Source organism: Hypomesus transpacificus, unplaced genomic scaffold, assembly GCF_021917145.1.
Source record: "Hypomesus transpacificus isolate Combined female unplaced genomic scaffold, fHypTra1 scaffold_64, whole genome shotgun sequence".
Lineage (NCBI taxonomy): Eukaryota > Metazoa > Chordata > Actinopteri > Osmeriformes > Osmeridae > Hypomesus > Hypomesus transpacificus.
The window spans coordinates 375,643-397,978 of record NW_025814036.1 but is presented as its reverse complement, the minus strand read 5'-3'; the positions used below and the strand labels follow the sequence as shown (position 1 = coordinate 397,978).

At 44.8% G+C, this 22,336-nt stretch overlaps 1 protein-coding gene and 1 pseudogene across 4 annotated transcripts in view; one reads left to right on the top strand and one right to left on the bottom strand.

The window, feature by feature from the left end:
- Window positions 1-689: 689 nt before the first annotated feature.
- LOC124466088 lies at window positions 690-2,584 on the bottom strand (annotated as a pseudogene).
- A 17,180-nt stretch (window positions 2,585-19,764) lies between these two features.
- The window catches only part of atrx (ATRX chromatin remodeler), a 98,677-nt gene continuing 96,105 nt past the window's right edge, over window positions 19,765-22,336 (top strand). Inside the window, exons 1-2 of one of the 4 annotated variants that reach the window (XM_047017770.1) lie at window positions 19,765-19,958; window positions 21,018-21,064. In XM_047017770.1, the coding sequence (XP_046873726.1) occupies window positions 21,023-21,064 (42 nt within the window). In that variant the 5' untranslated portion in view covers window positions 19,765-19,958; window positions 21,018-21,022. Of the gene's footprint in view, window positions 19,959-20,501; window positions 20,543-21,017; window positions 21,065-22,336 lie in introns of those variants that run through there. The other 3 variants (XM_047017773.1, XM_047017774.1, XM_047017771.1) reach the window with 3 other exon arrangements.

Below are 22,336 nucleotides of genomic sequence, written 5' to 3'. Positions count from 1 at the left end.
CTGTGCAAGTTTACATTATTATTTGCCATTTTAACTGCTGTGCTCTATTTGCAGGGAGAAGGTGCCAGCATGTGTATGGCCCCTGATGAAGAGACCATGTCTGCCATGACAGAAATTCCAGAGGTAAGACCAAATCATGTTATTGAATGTCTGTTTTCTTTTAAATTATGTTTAACCATACACCTTGCTGCAGGAAATTACAAGAACATCGTCAAGGAGCGAAGTAGGTAACTATTAATATTGCTATTGACGACGTAATCGGCTACTCTGATGATCTTCTTTTTCACAGGATGTCTGGGCAATATACAAGAGGCATTTGCTTCTTGATATTGAAAGCAAAAAACTGGACATGGAGTACAGAAGATTAAAAAAAAAAAATTGGAGATAAAGAAACTGGAGAAGGATGTATGTATACATTTAAAACACTGCAGAAGGTCATATTTGGGCTTTTTTATAACTTTTCTTTTTTGTCTTCGCAGCTTGATGAAAATGAATGAATAAATACAGTGAAATTGCAATGTGTTTTGTATATTCTGTTTTACAAGCAATGTCACAGAGGCCTTTACATATGCCCATAGAACTGCACCTAAACCCCCCTAAACCCTCAAGGAAGACAAGGAAAAACTTCCCTCTCAAATGAATTCAAACCAATTTAACTTAAATTCTGAGCTTTGAAATAAATGGTTAATTCAAACAAAGGTGACCATGTCTAAAATGGGTTGACTGAAATAAGTATTCTTGTAAACATCCCGCACGGTTCTTCCATCTCTGTCCTGAAGGGCTGGGTTCAAATCTTCCCATCGCTCCTCCAGCAATACTCTGGGCAGTCTCTCACGGCGTAGGGTGGCGATGTTGTGCAAGACGGCACAGGCCACTGTAATGTCACAGGCCCTGTCTGGAGCAACCCTGAGACCCTTTAGGCACTGGAACCTCGATTTCAGTTGGCCAAAGACCATCTCAATCCGTGCCCTGGTTTTAGCATGGGCATGGTTGAAGGCTCTCTCTGGGTCTGTTACTGGTTCTGGGAAGGTTGTCAGCAGGTATGGCGTACAGGCATAATCTCTGTCCCCAAGCAGAAGTCCATTAAACTCTCCTACAGAATGGAAGTGTTTTAATATACAAAATTGTTAAGGTGAAGGACATTATGTTAGCCCTATAGTAATAGCATGCTCTTGCCTTGTGCCAATCTCTGTGAAAGACATGATGCTTGAAATATTCGGTAATCATGGACAGAGCCGGGCCATTTTGCCTTAATGTTGGATATCAGGCAACTTGCATTGCAGATCATCTGACAAGATAAGTGTGTTCAATTATGGGGCACACTGCTTTAAAGAACGTTAATTTGAAATAGCTGGGCATGCCTATAGAAGGATATAATTAGCTCTATTGTAGAAGGGCACATTTCATCCAATCTATTTAAAACATTTGTTAACCTCAAGTGTATGGACAGTTGTCTTCGGCTGGTACATAGGCATACCTGTACATTTAGGCTATGGAAAGATTTCCGATTAACATAGTCTGCCTCCAAAGGTCCAGATGGGGCTTGGATTTGCACATGTGTACAGTCAATTGCCCCTATGACATTAGGGAAGCCTGAAGGAAGGAGTCAATTAATGCTTGTCAACCTGCAGACTTCTTGAAAAATAATACTGTCACATACCGGCAATTGAATAAAAAGTCTCTTTGATTCGTTGTATGTCATGATGACCAGGAAAACAGACGTAGATATTCAGGTACCGCTTTAGAGCAAGGTATACCATTCGTATTTCCCGGCATACAGTTGCCTTTGCAAGAGCTTCTGCGTCCCCAACACTTTACAAGAAGGTCCCACAAGCAAAGAAACGCAGAGCTATACAGACGGCCTGTACAGTGGTCAAAGCCTGGCTGCTGTGTTTTTTTGTCCTTATGTGCGGCTCCAGCAGACTACATAAGTAAACTATGCTGGGCCTGCATACCTGTACATTTAGGCTATGGAAAGATTTCCGATTAACATAGTCTGCCTCCACAGGTCCAGATGGGGCTTGGATTTGCACATGTGTACAGTCAATTGCCCCTATGACATTAGGGAAGCCTGAAGGAAGGACTCAATTAATGCTTGTCAACCTGCAGACTTCTTGAAAAATAATACTGTCACATACCTGCAATTGAATAAAAAGTCTCTTTGATTCGTTGTATGTCATGATGACCAGGAAAACAGACGTAGATATTCAGGTACCGCTTTAGAGCAAGGTATACCATTCGTATTTCCCGGCATACAGTTGCCTTTGCAAGAGCTTCTGCGTCCCCAACACTTTACAAGAAGGTCCCACAAGCAAAGAAACGCAGAGCTATACAGACGGCCTGTACAGTGGTCAATGCCTGGCTGCTGTGTTTTTTTGTCCTTATGTGCGGCTCCAGCAGACTACATAAGTAAACTATGCTGGGCCTGCTGAACCGATACCTCTCCCACAGATACTCGTCAGGGAAGCACAGTTGTTTCTGTCTCTGAAGACTCGTGGGGCTGGTTGAGTTAACGCTCTTTGAATGATCTGTGCACGATCTGTGCACCTTCGTCCACAGGGTTGTCGATGAATGGACACGCCATGATGGTTCTTATTAATAAATTCTCTTTGACGCACTGCTTTTATAGTTTAGGCCTATGTCAATTATCCAATGACTTTTGAAAACAGTTTAAGTGACATAATTTCTTAAGTGGTATATTTCGATCAGCCTAATAATATATAAATATGTATTAAAAGATTAGCGAAACACGGCAATTAGCCTAATTTATAGGGTCTTTGTGAGAAAAAAGGTTTTCACTTATGTTTCCGAACACGGACGGAACAAAAATGCTCGGAAGGCTGAAATTCCCTTGGCAAAACTATCTTTTGAGATTCTGTTTCCGCCTGTTTGAAATTATTGGCAACACAGTTTAGTTTAGCTTGTTTTTAGCCTGACATGGATCAGGCTAGTCCCGAACATTGGTTACATAGCTAGAACTAGAATAATCCACCTTAATGGAACGGAACTCTCGCTAAAGTAAGTGAGACTTGGCGAAATAAGTCTTGCTTTTCCTTAATCGACGTTGATGGAACATCCCCCAGGGGCCTGTTCCATACAGGCCGGTCAAAAAAGCTAGGCTTAAAGTCCTAAACCAGACTTGAATAAGTTTAATTAGTCAAGCGGGGCTTAAGCGGTTCCATAAAGGCCAATTTTAGGTCACGTCCTACTAATTCAAGTCAGATTTAAGTAGTCAAGCTAATTGCGCGTGCACCCTATTCTTAAGCAGCCCGAGAGGTAAAACATGGATCATACAATCCACCACGGCAATAGCAATGCACATGGCCACGTGACTTCTTCCAGAAAGAACGTTCCCTTTAAAACGTGTACCATGACAGCTCCCTCATCCACCGCTTCAATCAAAATAAAATGACACGCCATGATTGACGTTGTGAACGTTAGGCTACGTAGGTCGAGGACCTATTTAGACCTTTACTTCGCTGATTAAAAAACACCCTCTAAACTCATCTAAATTGGCTTTTTTGACATTGTTTAAAATAAATAGCCTACTATTAATCAATACATTATCCAGTCGCCTAACTTTTTAACATGGTTTTTGTGTCGGGGAAATGGAGGGCGGATTTAGGTTTGTTTTGCAATTGTAGGCTACTGTTAACAATTATATTGCTATGATAATTATACTCGGATAATTTAGATTGAGATATAGGCCTGCCTGATGCCTAAACATTTGAAATCACAAACTAACATACATTTAACGGCTATGGTGTGTAGCCTATCAAAGCATTGTTCATCATTGTTTAATGTGTTGGGCTAAATGTTGTAGCCTATTTAGGCTATTTAAGTTGATTTTCTATCAATGTTGAACAAGAAAATGAGAATATACGTGGTCAATCATCGTTTTCCCGTTGGGTCAGTGGAACAGGAATGTCTGGTTAAGCACCAAGTCACGCTCAGCCTGACAGTTAGTCTGACCCTGACCAGACTAGTTTCGCAACCTAAGTTGCCATAGTAACCGAGTTCGAACTATGTTGAGCTAGCTTTATGGAACCGAATGAACAAGAAATGAGTCTGATTAACTGACATAAGTCTGGCTTATTCGGTTAACTCGCTTTATGGAACAGGCCTCAGGTCCTGTGTTCCCAAAACAAAGTGGCCCACCTTTGCAAAAAAATGGGACGGGTCCTGTTCGGGATCCTCCAGACAAGCCCCAAAGAATCGCTTTGACGGCAAGCCAAACAAGGCATCGGCTGCCACAATTTGATGAATGTTTTGCAAAAATAAAAGGCCGAAATTTAACATCACACTAAGATTTGAAATGTATGTCGTTGTTTTTTTACATTCCCCATTTCCCTTAGGACAGAGATGACGTTTGGGGCCCTCTGATGTTAGTGGTGCCAACTTCCTGCCTGTGTCTGTCTCAGAAATTAAGAATTTGAACTCCTCAAATGACTCATTAGTGAGTTTTCTGTATCGCTAATGTACAATAATCACTGAATTAGACTAGCTAAAGAGAAGTGTAGTTTTTTATCAGGCAATTTAATAAGATTATGATTACTTTCCAAGAAGAACAATTTACATATTCAAAAGCTAAGGTGATGCACATCAAGGACACCTCACATTCGAGGTGCAAAGATATGCAGCAGATACACTGAAAATTGTGTCTGGGGAAGCAGTGGTGTTGCAGGCCAAAGTCTGTACCGGATTAATGTAACTCCTGTCTCACAACCACAGAATTGTATCCATACATCGTCAGCTCTTCCTAAGAAATGGAGAGAGTAAAACAGGTTTTTTTTTAAAACAGGACTTTTCTTGACTTCATTTTACAAATACTAGTATGCCTACAGGAGCACATTACTGTAGAACACGATAGACAACAATTGCTCAAATTGTTTAGGACTGCTTATACATAGATACTTAAATATTAAATATATTAATTCACAATAATTTGTATTTTTTTTACATTTGGCGTCAACCACGTCAAGAAGTTAAAGGTCCTGTAAAGCAAATTCCATGATTTGCTTCTCAGTACATTATATACATGTGAAATGAGTTCCTGAAAGCAGGTGCAAAGTGCAAAAACTTTGTCGCACTGAACAGTGTTAGACCGTTGAACAGTTTCTCTTCAGTTTCAGCTCAGGTTTTGTATAGGCAGAGCCAAAATCCGACCAATCTACGTCACAGCGACCTATCTACTGTCAGATCACAGACGGTTGCATTCTGTTACTCAGCTGGTACGAAAAACAGTAATTTTCAGTAAAGTAAAGACAAAGTAATTAATACATTAAACACTCAGGGACTGCAGGTAGGTCTGTTCTGATATCTGCAATTGATTTAGCTAGTGTTGCTGTTGTTGCTAAATTCAATACATTCGAGGGGGCGGAGAATCATCTCTTTCAGGCGACACGCCCCCTGTCTCAAGCAAAGAAGACAGCTGATTTTCTCACAATTTCAAAGCCTAATTTATATTACATGTCAGTTTTTTTTCATTCAAATTTGGATGGGTAGTTAACAACACATTCTTCTGTGGTGTGATGAACTTAAAACTCATTTTCAATTCCACTTTACAGGATCTTTATGTGGAAGACGATTCACACTCATGTCCATGAAGCCTTCTTCATTGCTACTTTAAACACACTGGTAATTTTGCGATGAACATTGCATAGATTACCTCCCATATCTCCAGCTGATGGAGTTTGGAGTTCTGCAAACATTTTCAGCGCAGGTGCAGCAGTAAAATATTTCTCAGACACAATTTCTGCAGTGCCACAGCTCAGCGCCTTGTCAAAGTAATCCACACACTGGTCATGTTGTTTTAATGGGTGGGCACTCAAGCTCAATTGCAGGGGCATAAAGGCTCTATTGGAGTGATTGCCAGGCATCCACATCCTCTGATGTTTAGGTGGAGGTGCATATCCACATGGCACTACATGTATGCTGATGGGATCAGATACTGGAGACTGCAGCTGCCTTACTCTAGCCTGGCTGCCAGCCCAACTTCTCCCCGCCCCCAAAAGAATTTGGTCGGGAGGTTGGGTCTGGAGGGTCTCGTATTGGGGACCAACTACAGAAAACCAGAATCTGGGCGAACCAATGAAATTGCCAGGGCGGGCTTTATACGATGATGGACAGATGATCAACAGTAACGTAATCACCCACAACACAAAAGAGCGTTGAATTAAGTTGAATTCGTTTTGAACAAACATGGCTACCGCTGGAGATCTGGGATGTTATGATTCTGCCATCGAGTCTGTTTTAGAAGACATCGACAGCGCATTAATTTTGAAAGAGGAACAGAGAGACGCAATCAAGGCATTTGTCGATGGAAAATATGTTTTTGCCGTCCTTCCTACGGGAATCGGTAAAAGTTTAATTTCTGTTTAAACTCTGTTGCTCTGATTGGTTGTAGATCTATCCAATTGAGCGAAGAGGCATTTGTTTTCCAGGCTTGTTTGAAACACGCCTCGTAGTCAAAGCCCAACGGAGAGTTCTCAGACTCATATTCTGACTAGAATTATGAGTATGACAACGTCAGGCTAGCCTTACTCCTGTGTGCACCTGAAGAAAACGCTTCACCACAGTTCCCCCTTTTCTCTGAAGTTCTCTTTTTTTCAAAAAGATGGCATCTCTAAATGAAATAAATTGTTGAATGAGAAGAAAGGACATGCATTTAAAATGGTTCCCTAAAAAGTATTACTAAATTAGTTTACATGTAGTCATTTAGCAGCACTCTTATCCAGAGCAACAGACAGTACAGGGACATTCCCCTGAGGCAAGTAGGGTAAGTGCCTTGCACAGGGACACAACATAATTTTGCACAGCCAGGAATCGAACCAGCAACCCTCTGATTGGTAGCCCGATTGCCTAACCGCTCAGCCATCTAACACCCACCCAGTTAAATATGGGGAAATATTTTGAGTTCAAACACTAGTAAGTAAGTAAGACTTTATTTATATAGCACATTTCATAAAAAAATTGCAGCTCAAGGTGCTTTACATAACATCATCAAAAACATAAAATCAGCAAAAAACAATAATACAAGTGATACAATATATAATAAAAACTACAAAATAAACAAGAATGAATAAAATGTAACACATAAGCGATAGTGTAAGTCAAACACAAGCCGCAATCTTTGCAGGAATCCAAAGCAAATCTATAAAAACAATAATATAACTACTAAAAGTTGTAAAACCCTTCTGAGATAAAAATGTGTTAAATGCTTTGGTAAAAAGGTATGTTTTAAGCTGTCTTTTAAAAATGTCTAGCATATTTGCTTCCCTAATATTTATGGGTAATTTGTTCCATAGTTTTGGGGCGTAATTGGCAAAGGCTGCATCACTTCTTATGACTTCTTCCGGTGACCTCTAATAGGCCTGCATTTGATGATCGCAGTGTTCTAGCTGGTGTGTGGTTAATAAGAGAGTTAGCAATGTAGCTAGGTCCTTTTCCGTGTAGAGCTTTGTATGTGAGGAATAGGACCTTAAAGTCAATTCTGAAGGTAACAGGGAGCCAGTGTATAGTAGCTAGGACAGGACTAATGTGTTCTCTCCTTTTAGTTTTGGTTAATAATCTAGCTGCAGAAATTTGAATGAGCTGTAGTCTTTCAGTGGTTTTCTTGGGAAGACCAGCAAAAAGTGCGTTACAGTAGTCCAGCCGGCTGGATATAAAAGCATGAATTAACTTCTCTGCATCATTTTGGTTTATGAACGGTCGTACCTTCGCTATATTCCTCAGGTAAAAGAAAGCAGTTTTGGTCACTTTATTAATGTGAGAGTTGAAATTCAAATCTGAGTCCAGGATTACACAGAGACTTGTCACCTCTGGTTTAAGACAGGGGGTTAAACCTCCTAGATTCTTAGTAAGCATCTCTCTTTTGAATTTGGGGCCACATAGTAGGACTTCAGTTTTGTCTTCATTTAATGTAAGAAAGTTATCATTCCTCCATTTGTTTATTGCCAACAGGCAGCTGGTAATGGAATTGATGGCCGTTGCATCGTTGGGTTCAGTGGATATATATAGTTGTGTGTCATCCGCATAGCTATGGAAATTCATGTTAGGTAGGGTGACCAGACGTCCTCTTTTACCCGGACATGTCCTCTTTTCGAGACCTAAAAAATGCGTCCGGCAGGGATTCCAAAATTGTCCGGGTTTTTGCCCTGTTCGAGTTTCTCTTGGTCTTTCACCAACAATTATGCCCTTACAAGTTTCTTACGTTCCACCTTCTTGCCAAACTCTGACTGCAGCGAGAATTTTGATCAGATAGTGCGGCATACACGACCAGCACCAGCGCCCCCCCCCCCCCCGACGTGACGAAGTGTCCTCTTTTTCACAAACTCAAATCTGGTCACCCTATGTTAGGTTCTCTGATTATGTCCCCGAGTGGTAACATATAAAGAAAAAAAAGTAATGGACCTAGGCAGCTTCCTTGAACAACCCCGTAGCTGTTCTCATGTTTCTTCGACCTATGGTCTCCTAAACTAACATAAAACTTTCTTCCTGTGATATATGATTTCATCCAGTTCAGTACACTGTCTGTGAAACCAATAAGCTTTTCCAGTCTATCGATTAGGATGTCGTGATCAATGGTATCAAATGCTGCACTGAGATCTAACAGGATAAGTATAGAGACTTTATTTGCATCAGAGTTTAGTCTTAGGTCGCTAATTATTTTGGTGAGAGCAGTTTCGGTACTGTGATATTTCCTGAAACCTGACTGCGAGACTTCCAGAATGTTATTTTCTTCAAGAAAATAAATAAATTGGATTAAAACTATCTTTTCCAGTACTTAACTAATAAATGGAAGGTTTGATATTGGTCTGTAATTTGCAAGTAGACTGTTATCCAATTTGAGTTTATTTAATAGGGGCTTTACAACAGCTGTTTTAAAGGCATCTGGGAAGACGCCAGTTCTAAGGGATGTGTTTATAATCTCTAGCACCGGACCTGAGACACTATCAAACACTTGCTTAAAGAATGTTGTGGGTATAGGATCAATAACTGAGGTTGTGGACTTAGATTCGCTGACAATTTTGGAAAGTTCATTAAGTGTGATACAGGTAAATGTGCTCATGGTTATGTTGCAAAATCTACTTGTCTTGTTTCGTAATGTATGTACAAAATTCAGGATCACACCGACGTGCTATAAATTGTACTTTTATTAGCACTGATGCGGGAGTACATCGTATGTGACCTAGCTTCATCAGGTCTCACTCTACAAAAACACACTGAGGATGCGCTGTAGGAATGCAACATATAAATCACGAAACGCACTGATTGGCCAACAGGAACATATCAAATAATATGCAGTGTGAATGTTACACTACTGATGTCAGTTTCGACCCCACTATTACTAGTACTAGCTCTGATCAAAGTTATTTTGTTCTTGAAGAACAAAGCAAGCTCTTCACATTTAACTGCTGAGGATGGAAAAGGGGCAGAGACAGTGTTTAGCAGCTGGTCAATGGTGGAGAAAAGAACTCTAGAATTTCTGGCATTTTCTGTAATAATGTTGGAGAAATATTCTCTCCTCGCTAGACGGATGGTTTTGTTATAGGTGGTTAGTGCATCTTTGTTGATATTAGTAGTGGATAGTGATCTATGTTTTCCTCATTTTCTCTCTGCTGCACGGCATTTTCTTTTCGTTTTACTAACATTTTTAATTATCAGCCATGGGGAGGTTCTACTTGTGCACTTCTTTTTGGTTTTCAGTGGTGCAACAGAGTCTAACACAGTTAATAGTGCATCATTGAGGTTCTCTACCATTTCATTCAGAGAGCAATCATGATTAGTTGGCTCATATAGAGCAAATTGTTCAGAAAATGTCATCATAGCTGTATCGTCTAAATATCTTCTTTGGACTAAGAATTATTTTGTGTTGTTTGTTAGGATGACTTCCACATTAAAAAGTATACAGTGATGGTCTGAGAGGGGTAGATCAGTTATTGAAATATTATCGATATTTAGTCCAGTTGTTATCACTAGATCTTGTGTGTTTCCGTGACGGTGTGTTGGGTCTGTTATGTGTTGAGTTAGATTGAGACTGTCAAGGAGATTTAAGAGCTCAATAGTTATTGGGTCAGCTTTTTTATTTACTTGGATATTTAAGTCTCTGTTTAAAACTACTTTGTCATATCTAGTGACACATAGTGATAATGGTTCAGAGAATTCTTGTATTAATATTGGCGAGTGCTTGGGTGGCCAATATATAATAACAAAAAGTATTGATTCGGTTTTGAGCTCTATAGCAAGATATTCATATGATGTGAATTCACCTAGCTCAGTGATTTTGAACAATAGTTCAGAGGAGCAAATAGCTGCGACTCCTCCACCTTTTTTTGATTTCCTACAAACTTGGTGAAAGCTGTAGTCAGGCGGACACGCTTCTATCAAAGTTGCTGTTGCTGTGTCATTGTTTAGCCAGGTTTCTGTTAGACTGATGCAGTCTCTAAGTAGTTTTCTTTGACCACATCATTAACTAGAAATGTTTTGTTATTTAGTGATTTAACGTTTAGAAGGGCCAGTTTCATCTGTGGGGTATTAACAGATAAAACAGGGGTTTATAAATCTGTTGGAAGAATATGGATAGTTCTGTGACTTCTAACACTAGTTTCAGGTTTGTAACCATGCATTTTACCATGCCATTTTCTGTTTGTGATGATGACTGGTATGTCTAATGAAATAGCATGGTGGCTGCCCTAGCGTAGCTTTTCTTTGGGAAAGTCACTGACGTCACTGAGCTGTTCCATCACAAGGGAATTCATCCGGAGGGTGCAGATCTGTGCAAGGCCCATGTCCTTGCAGGAGGCTGTTTGAATGTTCTGTTCGATGGGAGGTTGTTTGGGATGTGACAGTCAGCTTAGACACATCAGGGATAGGGAGATTTGTGGTCAGGAGCATGTGACTGATGTTTTGCTGTTAGTAGTCGAGATCCTCTACGGTTTGGGTGGAGTCCGTCAGCTTGAAAGCGGTCTGCACAGTTCCAGAACACTTTGAAATTATCAATAAATCTCAGTTTGTGTGCCACACAGACAGATGCCAACCATGTGTTGAAAGACGGTAGTCAACTGAAGGCTTCTTTTCCTCTGCGAAAGCATGCAATTGGTCCACTGTTGAATACATCTTGATATCTGTTGAGTGTGTTCAGTAGCTGGGTGAAATGTTTTTTAAGTATCTCAGTGCCAGTTTTCTTGTGTAGGATATCAAACGAGCCAGTGTGGATGATAATCTTAGGGTTGTTTGGTTTATCGTTGAGGATTGTTTGTACCTCTGACGACAGGTCCTTGACAGATGTGTTGCTATGACAAATATTTTCTGTCTTTGCCAGTATGTGCTGTCATGGCATCTCCAATCAAGAGAGTGGCCATATGTGGTGTTGTGTTTGCATTTCTAACGTTTGCCTTATTAGTAGCTGGGGAGCCAGTTCTTATCTTATTTGGGTTAGCAATGATAGGTCCTTGTGCTAGACCAAGGTCAGCCACTGTGTCAGTGCTAGCAGTAGATTCTATAGTGCTAGCAGCGTTAGCTCCTCTAAGTGCTGATGGGCTATGGGTAGTCTTAGCATACCTTGGATCTTGATAATCCTGTGATATTGTTGTCTGATTAGGCTTGATTCACTAAAAGTTATCCATGGTTTGAATATTTGCATACTATTACAAAGTTGGAAATGTTGTAAACATTTTATTTGTGCATTTATTTATTATTATTATATTATAATATATAATATATATAATTATTATATTCAACCTGAACAACGGATCTGAATGCATCATCCCCGCCCTGCTTCAGGACAAGCTCTCCCAGCTGAACCTGTCCGACTCCACCTGCAGGTGGATCACAGACTTCCTGTCCGACAGGAAGCAGTGCGTTAAGCTGGGAACACAAGTCTCAGACTCCCGGTCCATCAGCTCTGGATCTCCTCAGGGCTGCGCCCTTTCCCTGTACACCAACAGCTGCACCTCCATTCATCCATCAAACTTCTGAAGTTTGCGGACGACACCACCCTTATTTGGGTTCATCTCTGGAGGGGATGAGTCTGACTACAGGTGGGAAGCTGACAACCTGGTGACCTGGTGTAGCCAGTACTACTCAATGCTCAATGCTCTTAAGACAGTGGCGATGGTTGTGGACTTCAGGAAGAATACAGCCCCCATAACCAGGGTAACGAGTTACAAAGTAACTGATTACATTAACGATATTACTATTATAGGTAATGAAGTAAAGTAACGCATTACACTCAAAATATTTGTAACTACACTACTTTACCAGACCTCAGGAACGTGCTTTCCTGCGTTACCCAAGCCATTTTTGCCGGTCCGAAAAGTTCTCTATTAGTGGCGCTTGCATGCTTGCCTGTGTGCTTGCTTGTCTGGGCACCGTTGCCACAGAGACCGATTTGAGTGGTTTGAGTGACGTAGCTGCTGGTGCGTAGACATTAGGCGCGTTCGACATGGGCTGATTTCATGCAGCGCGGCAGCCGGCTGCAGGCGGGAAAATGATGAGACGGAGACAGGAGGGTTCAGCCAGTGGCGATATTCTCATTATTTAAACTTTGTTGCTCGAAAGGACAAAAATATTACAGTAAAATGCACTCTTTGTCCAGGCGAGAGCTGTCTTTCAACTGCTGTCAACTCAATAAGATTTTAAAGTGAGGCATATTTCTTTGGTCAGATAGTGTGGACAGGCTTAATATTCGTTCAAGTGAATGGCTGAGTTCCTTATGCCATTTTGTTTTACATGTTTACAATTACAATACATTATGTGGAAAGGCTTAGAGATGCCCTTTATTGAAAATTGAAAAATAAAGTGATGAAAGGGCCATGATGTTTGTCCATGTAAATTTGTCCTTTGCGTTAAATTTGGACATTTGCTTAAAAAATGCAGTAACTAGAAAAGTAATCTAGTTACAATTTTCAGAATTAACTTGTAACTAGTTACCTTTTCTGAGTAACTACCCCAACACCGCCCATAACACAGCGGACTCATCATTTGCCAGGACCTTAAGTGGGAGCTGAACATCAGCTCCCTCACCAGTCACCAAGAAAGCACAACAGAGGATGTACTTCCTACGGCAGCTGAAGAAATTCAACCTGCCAATGACAATGATGGTGCACTTTTACAAAGCCATCATTGAGTCCATCCTCACCTCCTCCATCACCATCTGGTATGTTGCTGCCACTGTCAAGGACAAGAGCAGACTGCAGCGTATCATCAGCACTGCTGAGAAGGTGATTGGCTGCAATCTGCCTACCCTCGAGGACGTGCACACCTCGAGGACCCTGAAGCGAGCGAGGAAGATTGTGGCCGACCCCTCCCATCCTGGACACGCCCTGTTCCAGTTACTCCCCTCTGGCAGAAGGCTGCGGTCCATCAGGACTAAAACCTCACGCCATAAGAATAGTTTCTTTCCATCTGCTACTAGCCTCTTCTACAAGGCCAACAACCCCCACTGACATTAACTATGCACTACGCACAAGCCACCTTTTGCCCATGCTGCTCATTCAAATTCTTATTTCTATTTTTGTATATATTGTAATGACCAGCCTTGGTCCGAAAGCAACAGGCATGCAATGACGTTACAGAATCTATATCGTTTATTCAAGTTAACAAAGGCTACTGTTTGGCCGTAGCCTACGCCAAATTAACTAGCAGACTCGTACTCGTATTAGGACACACAGAACAATCGCGACCAGCTCTCTTGAAACCCAGGCATAAGAAACAGCTAAAAAGGTTAAACCTGGTCCTAACAATGCCCCATCCCTTCAGCCCAACCCCCCTCCCATGTCCCTTCACCAACCACCAGGATGCCCTGCAACTGAACATTCTGTGCATTCCTGTGATTGGCAGATAGCAGGTTGATCGACATGTTAGACCCCGCGACCACTGAACAATGGCCACAAAACTCAACAGCTCAACATGTCACACACATATATCTGTGCGGGTCGCTACAAAGTCCCTCGTCCCCGAGGGAACAAACAAAGTTTCTGAAGCGACCCAGAGGTCTCCTTCGCATGCGTGACCGTGAAGGTTGCAGAGTGTCCAGATGTGGAACAGGAGGCTCCACCCGTGGCAGAGGGCTGACCCTCTGAGAACCAGGGGACAAGAGTAGGGATGTGGGGGACAAAGAAGCAGGAACGGGGAATACCGTCCATGGCTCCGGGGTACCACACGGGGACACAGGGAGGGACACAGGGAGGGAGACAGGGGGCGTGGGCCGTTTGGAGCCTGGTCTGTGGCGCTTGGGGGTGGGTGCCTGGGGAGTGTCATGGCCAGAGAGGGAATTGTGGGGGTCCCTGGGGTTTGGGGTGAAGAGGCCCCTCTGTATGGGGCTAACCTGTCCCGGTGCAGTGTCACCTTTCTCCCCCTAGGAGGAAGCTGCACCCAGTAAACCACCTCCCCTACCCTCTCCAGGACGCTGCAGGGTCCCACCCAGTGACTGTCCAACTTGGGGCATCTGCCCTTTTTCCTAAGGGGACTGTAAACCCAGACCAGCTCCCCAGCCACAAAGTGCCTACCCCGGTTGTGCACGTCGTAGTTCCTCTTCTGCCTCACGCCTGCATTCACCAGTTGCCCCCTGGCGAAGGTGTGGGCTGTCTCCAGCCGGTCCTGGAGTCTCCGGGCATATTCCAGTCCCGGGGGAACAGGAGGGCTATCCAGGGGCCGACCAAACGCCATCTCCGCAGGGGTGCAGATCTCTCTCCCTAGCATGAGGAGGGCAGGCGTGCAGGAGATGGAGTCTTGGACAGCGGAGCGGCATGCCATGAGGACCATAAGCAGGTGCTTGTCCCAGTCACGCTGGTGTTTGGCAGAAACGATGGCCAGTTGCTGTCCCAACGTTTTGTTGAAGCGTTCCACGAGGCCATCACTTTGAGGATGGAGAGGAGTAGTGCGGGTCTTGTGCATACCCAGCCTCTCACACATGGTGGCGAACACACGGGACTCAAAGTTTCTGCCTTGGTCGCTGTGGATCGCCTCTGCAGCTCCAAACCTGCTGAACATCCCCTCTGTCAGGGCGTCGACGATTGTCTCTGCCTCCTGGTCAGGCAGAGCATAGGCCTCGGGCCATTTTGTGAAATAGTCCATAGCCGTGAGCACCCAGCGGTTTCCACTGTCTGTGGTGGGGAACGGCCCAACTACATCCACTCCCAGCCTCTCCATGGGAGCCCCCACTTGGAACTGTTAGAGCTGAGCGTGAGAGCGGCCTGTGGGGCCCTTTCTCGCTGTGCAGTTGTCACAGCGGCGGTAAAAGTCCTCAACATCCCTCTTGTGCTACCCCCAGTAAAAGCCCTGACGGAGGCGGCGGAGTGTTTTTGTGACTCCAAAGTGTCCAGTCCCCACCCCTCCATGAGTACTCTGGAGCACAGCCTCCCGCAACGCTTTTGGGACCACCACCTGCCACCTCTCCTCCCCTGTAGCTGACTCTTTCCATGCCCGCTGGAGCACGCCATCCGCCAGCCGCAGTCTCTCAAACTTTGACCACAACCCTTTGGTTGCAAGTGAGAGCGCTGTTACTTCCTCTCATGGTGGCCTCACCTGTGCCTCTACCCACTGTAGCACTGGCTGTAGGTCTGCATCCCGTCCCTGCTGTTCCCCCCATGCAGCCACATCGACAGTCTGCAGCTCACAGCTGACAGGCCCGCTCACCCGACACTCTTTGGCAGAGACCCCTCCTCTGCACACAGCTCCCTCTCCCGTTCCTCTCTCCGCTCACAGTGGCGGCAACCGTCGGCAGTACAGGGCCTGCGGGACATGGCGTCGGCGTTGGAGTGGCGTGCCCCTGCCCTTTGCACCACTGTGAAGTCATACGGCTGAAGCTCTTCCAAACAGCGAGCCACCTGACCCTCTGGCTCTCTGAAAGACATGAGCCACTGGAGAGCAGAGTGATCAGTCCTAGCAGTAAAGGGCAGGCCACCCAGGTAGTACTTGAAGTGTCTGACAGAAGCCACCACAGCCAAGAGCTCCCTCCGGGTGACACAGTAGCCTCGCTCGTGTTTGTCAAAGGTTTTACTGAAGTACGCCACCACTCTCTCCCCCTCTGGCCCCACCTGGGCCAGCACCCCACCCATGCCCACATTGCTCGCGTCTGTGTCCAGGATAAAGGGCAAGGTGAGGTCAGGGGGGGCGAGCACGGGGGCCCCGCTCAGTGCCTGTTTGAGGGCGTTGAAGGCCTTGTCACACTCCATTGTCCAAGTGAAGGCCTTGTCCTTTGGAAGCAGGCGGTTCAGGGGAGCAGCGATGCTTGAGAAGCCCCGTACAAACCTCCTGTAGTAAGAGGCCAGGCCCAAGAAGCTCTTCAGCTGTCGCTGGTCGGTGGGGATGGGCCAGTTTCGGACATCCCCCACCTTGTCTTCCATGGTGCTGATCCCCTCCTTCCCCACCTGATGGCCCAAGAAGCACACCTCCCTCCTCCTGAAGTGGCACTTCTCAGGGTGGAGCTTCAGACCTGCGCCAGCCACCCGCTTCAGCACACACCGTAGCGCCCCCAGGGCTGACTGGAAAGAGCTGCCATGGGCCAGGATGTCATCCAGGTAAACTAGACACTGCTGTCAGGGAATGCCATCTAGCACCCTGTCCATCAAACGCTCAAACGTAGCTGGCGCGTTGCACAGGCCGAAACACAGGACTGTGAACTGCCAGTGTCCTCTGTGGGTGGAGAACGCAGTTTTGGCTCTGGCCTCTGGGGACAGAGGCACCTGCCAGTAACCACTGCGGAGGTCCAGTGAGGAGAACCAGGAAGACCCCCTAACCAGGTCCAGTGACTCATCAATACGAGGTAAGGGATGTGAATCCTTCCTTGTTACCTCATAGTCCTGTAGTACGCACAGAACCTCAGCTTGCCTCCCTTCTTAGGAACCATGATGACTGGTGCCGCCCAGGGGCTGTCAGAGGGTTCTATGAAACCCGTCTGCTGCATCTCCAACACAGCCTTGTCTGCCGCCTCCTGGCGTGCCAGCGGAATACGGCGGGGTTGCATCTTGCTGCAATCTTCCTGCTGCTCGGGGTCGAGACCAAAACAGTTCCTCTCCCATATTTTCCTCACTGCAGACTGTGTCCCCTCCTTACCCCTTTTGGATAGCTGGGCTTGGGGGGCGCAGCCCAGGCTCACCAAGGGATGTGTCTTGGAGGCAGCTGGAGGGACGTAACACAAAGCCGTCGGTGCCAGGGGAGTAGGGGAACAGTCACACACAGACGAAGGGGGGCGGGGGCAGCCATGAGTCTCTGCTGCTTCAACCGTTGGAGTGAAGGGTTCAATGGATTGAGTGAATGTAACATTAGGGGGAGCCATGGTGACTTCTGGCCCTCCTTGAAAGCTCAGTGTGCCCCTATGTAGGTCTAACTGGCAGCCTGTAGCCCTAAGAAAGTCCAATCCCAGGATACAAGGGTCCTGCACAGGCGCTACCCACACAGGATGATGCACAGACCTGCCCCCTACTGTCAGAGTCATCACTCCCTTCCCTTTCATGGTTGCTAGCTCACCTGTGACTGTGCGGAGTTGTACAGTTGTGGGCTCAAACTGAGTCCAACCTGGCACAATGTCTGGCCTCACCAGGGTAACCGTAGACCCAGAGTCCACCAAGGCAGAGCAGGGCACCCCCTCCACCGTGACAGGGACATGACAAAAGTCCCCAACACAGGTCCGGCCCACCACAACAACAGGCTCCATCCGCTCGCCCTCGTCTGCTTCTGGGGAAAGTGAAGCCTCGCTTCCCCGGAGGGCCTCTCCCGAAGATGATGGTGGTCGGTAAAGGAAGCCAGGGGTCCCCACCACCCGGTTTATGTGGACCCCGAGCTGTTTCCCGGAGCTCTGGGGGACATGGGGCAATCCCGCCGCAGGTGACCTGGCTGGCCACAACCCCAGCAGACCCTGGGACCCGGGCGTGTGTTTTGCGCCGCCTGTAGTGACACAGCCCGAATCAGCTCTGTCAACTCAGCCACCCATGCAGGCTTTTTCGGCTCTGGGCTGCTCTGACCACCAGCCCGCACAGAGGGTATGTCCCCCTGCAACCCCATCACAGCCCCAGCTGAAGCCCCAGCCCCCACCAGTTCCCTCTCCAAAGCCATCTCCAAGGCTACCTGCAGTGACTCAGGATGAGCCAGCTGGGTCTGAATGCGTAGCTCCGTAGGAGAGAGCGCCTGTATGAACTGGTCGCGTGCCAGCTCGTTCTGCACGGAGGGGGGAATGTGAGCATATGCCCGACGAGAGAGGCTCTCAATGTCATTAGCCAGCACCCGCAGAGACTCTCCAGGCTGCCTGCGTCTACCACTCAGTTCGGAGCGCAGCAGCCCAGGCTGTACACACTGTCCATAGCGCCTTTTCAGGGCTCCAACTAAAGCGCCATAGTCATGTCTGTCCTCGGGGCTAAGCAATAGCAAACAAGACAGAGCATCATCCGTGAGGCATAGAGCCAACTGCAGTGCCCTATCTTCATCTGACCACCCCCGAAAATGAGCCAACAGTTCAAACTGAGCATGAAAAGCTTCCCAATCCGCTTTACCTGAATACTTTGGGGTCTTGACACACGGAAGATAGTGGGGACTGGGCGCCGCCATGTTTGTTTACCATCCGAGCCCCAGATTCCTCGTCCCGCCGAAACGTCGACATCACCACTTTGGTCCGCCCACCAGAATCCGCGCGAAGCACAGTTGAAGAAGTACCCATGCCTTCCTCAGCTGCCATCGTCCTAACGTCTTCCCTCAAGCGGCCTCTGATTTCCGACGCCCCGGCGATCTTCTCAGCCATATCCTCCGACGTCCATGCACACGCACCTCCTTGGCCGTAATCGTCCTCCACTTTCACCTTCGGAGTCCCTCGAAGCATAATCAACTCCTGTTCGGCCACGGCAGCTAGCCACATAAGTCAGCTAGCTAGCTGACTAACTTTCCCTACGTTTTTACTTCTGACACCAATGTAATGACCAGCCTCGCTTCGAAAGCAACAGGCATGCAATGACGTTACAGAATCTATATCGTTTAATCAAGTTAACAAAGGCTACTGTTTGGCCGTAGCCTACGCCAAATCAACTAGCAGACTCGTACTCGTATTAGGACACACAGAACAATCGCGACCAGCTCTCTTGAAACCCAGGCGTAAGAGACAGCTAAAAAGGTTAAACCTGGTCCTAACAATGCCCCATCCCTTTAGCCCAACCCCCCTCCAATGTCCCTCCACCAACCACCAGGATGCCCTGCAACCGAACATTCTGTGCATTCCTGTGATTGGCAGATAGCAGGTTGATCGGCATGTTAGACCCCGCAAACACTGAACAATGGCCACAAAACTCAACATCCCAACATGTCACACACATATATCTGTGCGGGTCGCTACAATATTTTATTTTTAAAATTGTTTTATTTTTAAATTGTTTAGTTTTTAGAATTAGTTTAACTATTGTACTTTTTGTTTTGTTTTACTTAACATAAAATCCGTATATGTTTATTGTCTGTGTTTGTGTAGGCTACATGGCGAATAAACCTGATTCTGATCACGGGATTTATAAACACGAATGGATTAACATAAATCACGATCGAAGGATTGGTTTATATGACCTACTACCATTTATAACAATATAAATCACAATAAATATCTGAGTCTAACCTTCTGACCAACTGGGACAGAAGGTGCCCCACTACTAGATTCAAATTAGTGAATTGGGGGAGGGTTTTCATCAAATAAATCGTCTGATTCATACCGTAAGGGGTGCACCGACAGAGAGAGCTATAGAGCTGCTGGTCGCAGCAAAAAAAACATGACCAAATAGCAGCAGTAGGAGATACGCGCCATTTTAGTGCAACTTCTGCCATCCGGCAAGATGGCGCACTTGCTTTGTCTGTAGACATTACTGACTGGATGGAAAAATCTAAAAAAATTGCAACATCAATGCTTAAGATTAGTTGGACAAATCACATTTCTGAAACAAGGCGACTATTTTTGTTAAATACGACATGACGACAGAATATAGCAGGTATGAACTGTGTGTACAGTAGCGTTTTTTCTTCTTGCAATCGATGCATTGCTAGCATTTGGCTAGCTTGAGGCTAATACCAGTCTATTGCCGGCAATGGTCGCTAATGCTAGCTAGCCTGGCTATGTATTTCAAGTCTAGCACTATACGTATGTAATTATTATTGTAACTGTGTACCCAGTTAAGTAGCTATATGGGTAGGCTAACTCTCAGAGCTTGATTGACTTCCATTCGAATATATTTCCAATCTATAATAAGCCTAACTACTTCGTGGAAATGTTCGAATGTTTGAGGCGTAGCATTCTCAATTGTTAGCGCGAACGATTGGTTTGCCAAATCGGATATACTTTATTTTAATATAAGGGATGGGTTGATGCAAGCATTTCCATGCATGCCTGTGCATGCGGCATGCGCTGGGGTTGCAAGGTTGCCAGGGCAACGTCTCACTGCATCGCGTGCATGTTAACCTCCCGAGTTTGTAGAATTAGCTAGTTAGCTTCCTGTACTGCTTTGCCAATGTGAAAAGGAGTGGTAGATAAACTAGTGTCTTAGCTAGCTACTTGTACTTCGAAAATTGGGCACAGGTACGCTTGTTGATAAAGACATGGGGACTTGCTGTCTTGTGCACGCACTTACTTATCGTTAAATATCTATTTGAATGTTATTATTAAAAACGTTTGTCTTCAGCCAGTTAGGGTGGTTTTAGCGGTGCATGTGCTGGACTAGCTAACAGACACCATTGAAAAATTAGCAAACTGCTGGATTATAGCAGTTTTTACAGCTAGCTGTCTACTTTTCTCCGACAAAATATTTTAATACACAACAGCACAGAGAACAGAACATCGTGCTGCAATTTTGTGTTGACATCCCACCTAATGACTAGTCAGAACTTGTTCAACTCCAGACTTGGGGACTCAGATTATGATTTTACCAGATCTTTGACAAAGAACTAGTTAGACTTGTGATGCTATTCATTGTAGTTTACCATTGAGATATCAATAAATGGTACATATCTTGGCATTGCAAATCTTAATATGTATTTTCTGTCCTTATTTGCAGGTAAAATGAGTAAAGCTTCAGCTGAAACAGACCAAATGATGGAAGAGGTTAGTCTGTTAGTTTTTTCACAACACACACAGATGATTTAATTGCAGTTACTACTATGTTCTTGTTGTTGTTATTATTTATTTAGCCTAGTGTATAGATTTTTGAAATGTATACATATTTTTCTTACTCTTTCCTTTGTACTAGTTTTTACTCACTGTTCAATCTTTGCCCGTACCACAATATATTTCAGTGTTTTGCCTAGGATTTATTCAGGGGGAGTGGTAGACCTAATGTTTGCCTCCCATTCAATGAAAAACACTTGACAGGACCTGCAAGGCACTGTGAGATACCTAGGAGTGTGAACAGGTAGCCTAGCAAGAGAAACTATTTTAGCTTTTCTGTGAATTGTGGATGAGCCAGTCAAAATGAAACTAGCTAGCATGACACAGCTAGCACAGTATATGCAAGGGAGTAAATTCTTTTCCCAGCACCACACGGAGGAGCAAATAGGTGAAATAACGCAAATGTAATCACTGCCTACTACGAAGCAAGTTCAACACGCCCGGGCTAAATTCTCGTTATCTTGCTTCACTAAAGGCCGATTTAGGGTTCTCCGTTTTCCAAAAAACTGAAACATGGGACAGTGTTTCCCACAGATTAGAAATCTAGTTGTGGCGGGGAGGGGTGTGGGGGTTGTCATACCGGGGGGGGGGGGGGGTCGTCGTAATAATTCCTTCGTTAATAATTCGTTACACAGTTAATTTGTTAATAATTTGTTACATTAAATATTAATCCTAAATGATTCACACCTTCACAAAATTACAAAATTATAAAAATTATAAAACTTATAAAATTGCGTCTGTCCATTAACGGAGACGCAGAAGTATAAATCAGCCTTGAGTTAGAGGCAAATAATAAGTTTAGCGCAGATTTCAATGATGCACCGTTGCTTGACTGCAAGTTAACATGATTGGCTGCTATGACAAGACGCACAATTATTTTCCTGCTGCTCAATAATGAATAACGGAGATTGCCAAAGTAACGCAAAGTCGCTAAATTTATTGCTCGTCGCTAGATACGATTTTTTGTCGCTAGGGAAGGTAAAATGCTACACTGCCTCTGTCGCTTTCTCTCACAAAAAGATTGACTTTGTCACTCGTCATGCACAAAGAGATGGATGCAAACAACCTTCAATTCCAGCAACATAAAGACTAATTCAGACAGATAATGTACTTTATTTTCCAGTTGCATTGTTCATGCATTTCATGTAAAAAGTCTGGCGAGTAAAATAAAAACTTTACTAGCCAATCGAGACTCAAGCTTCATTTTGT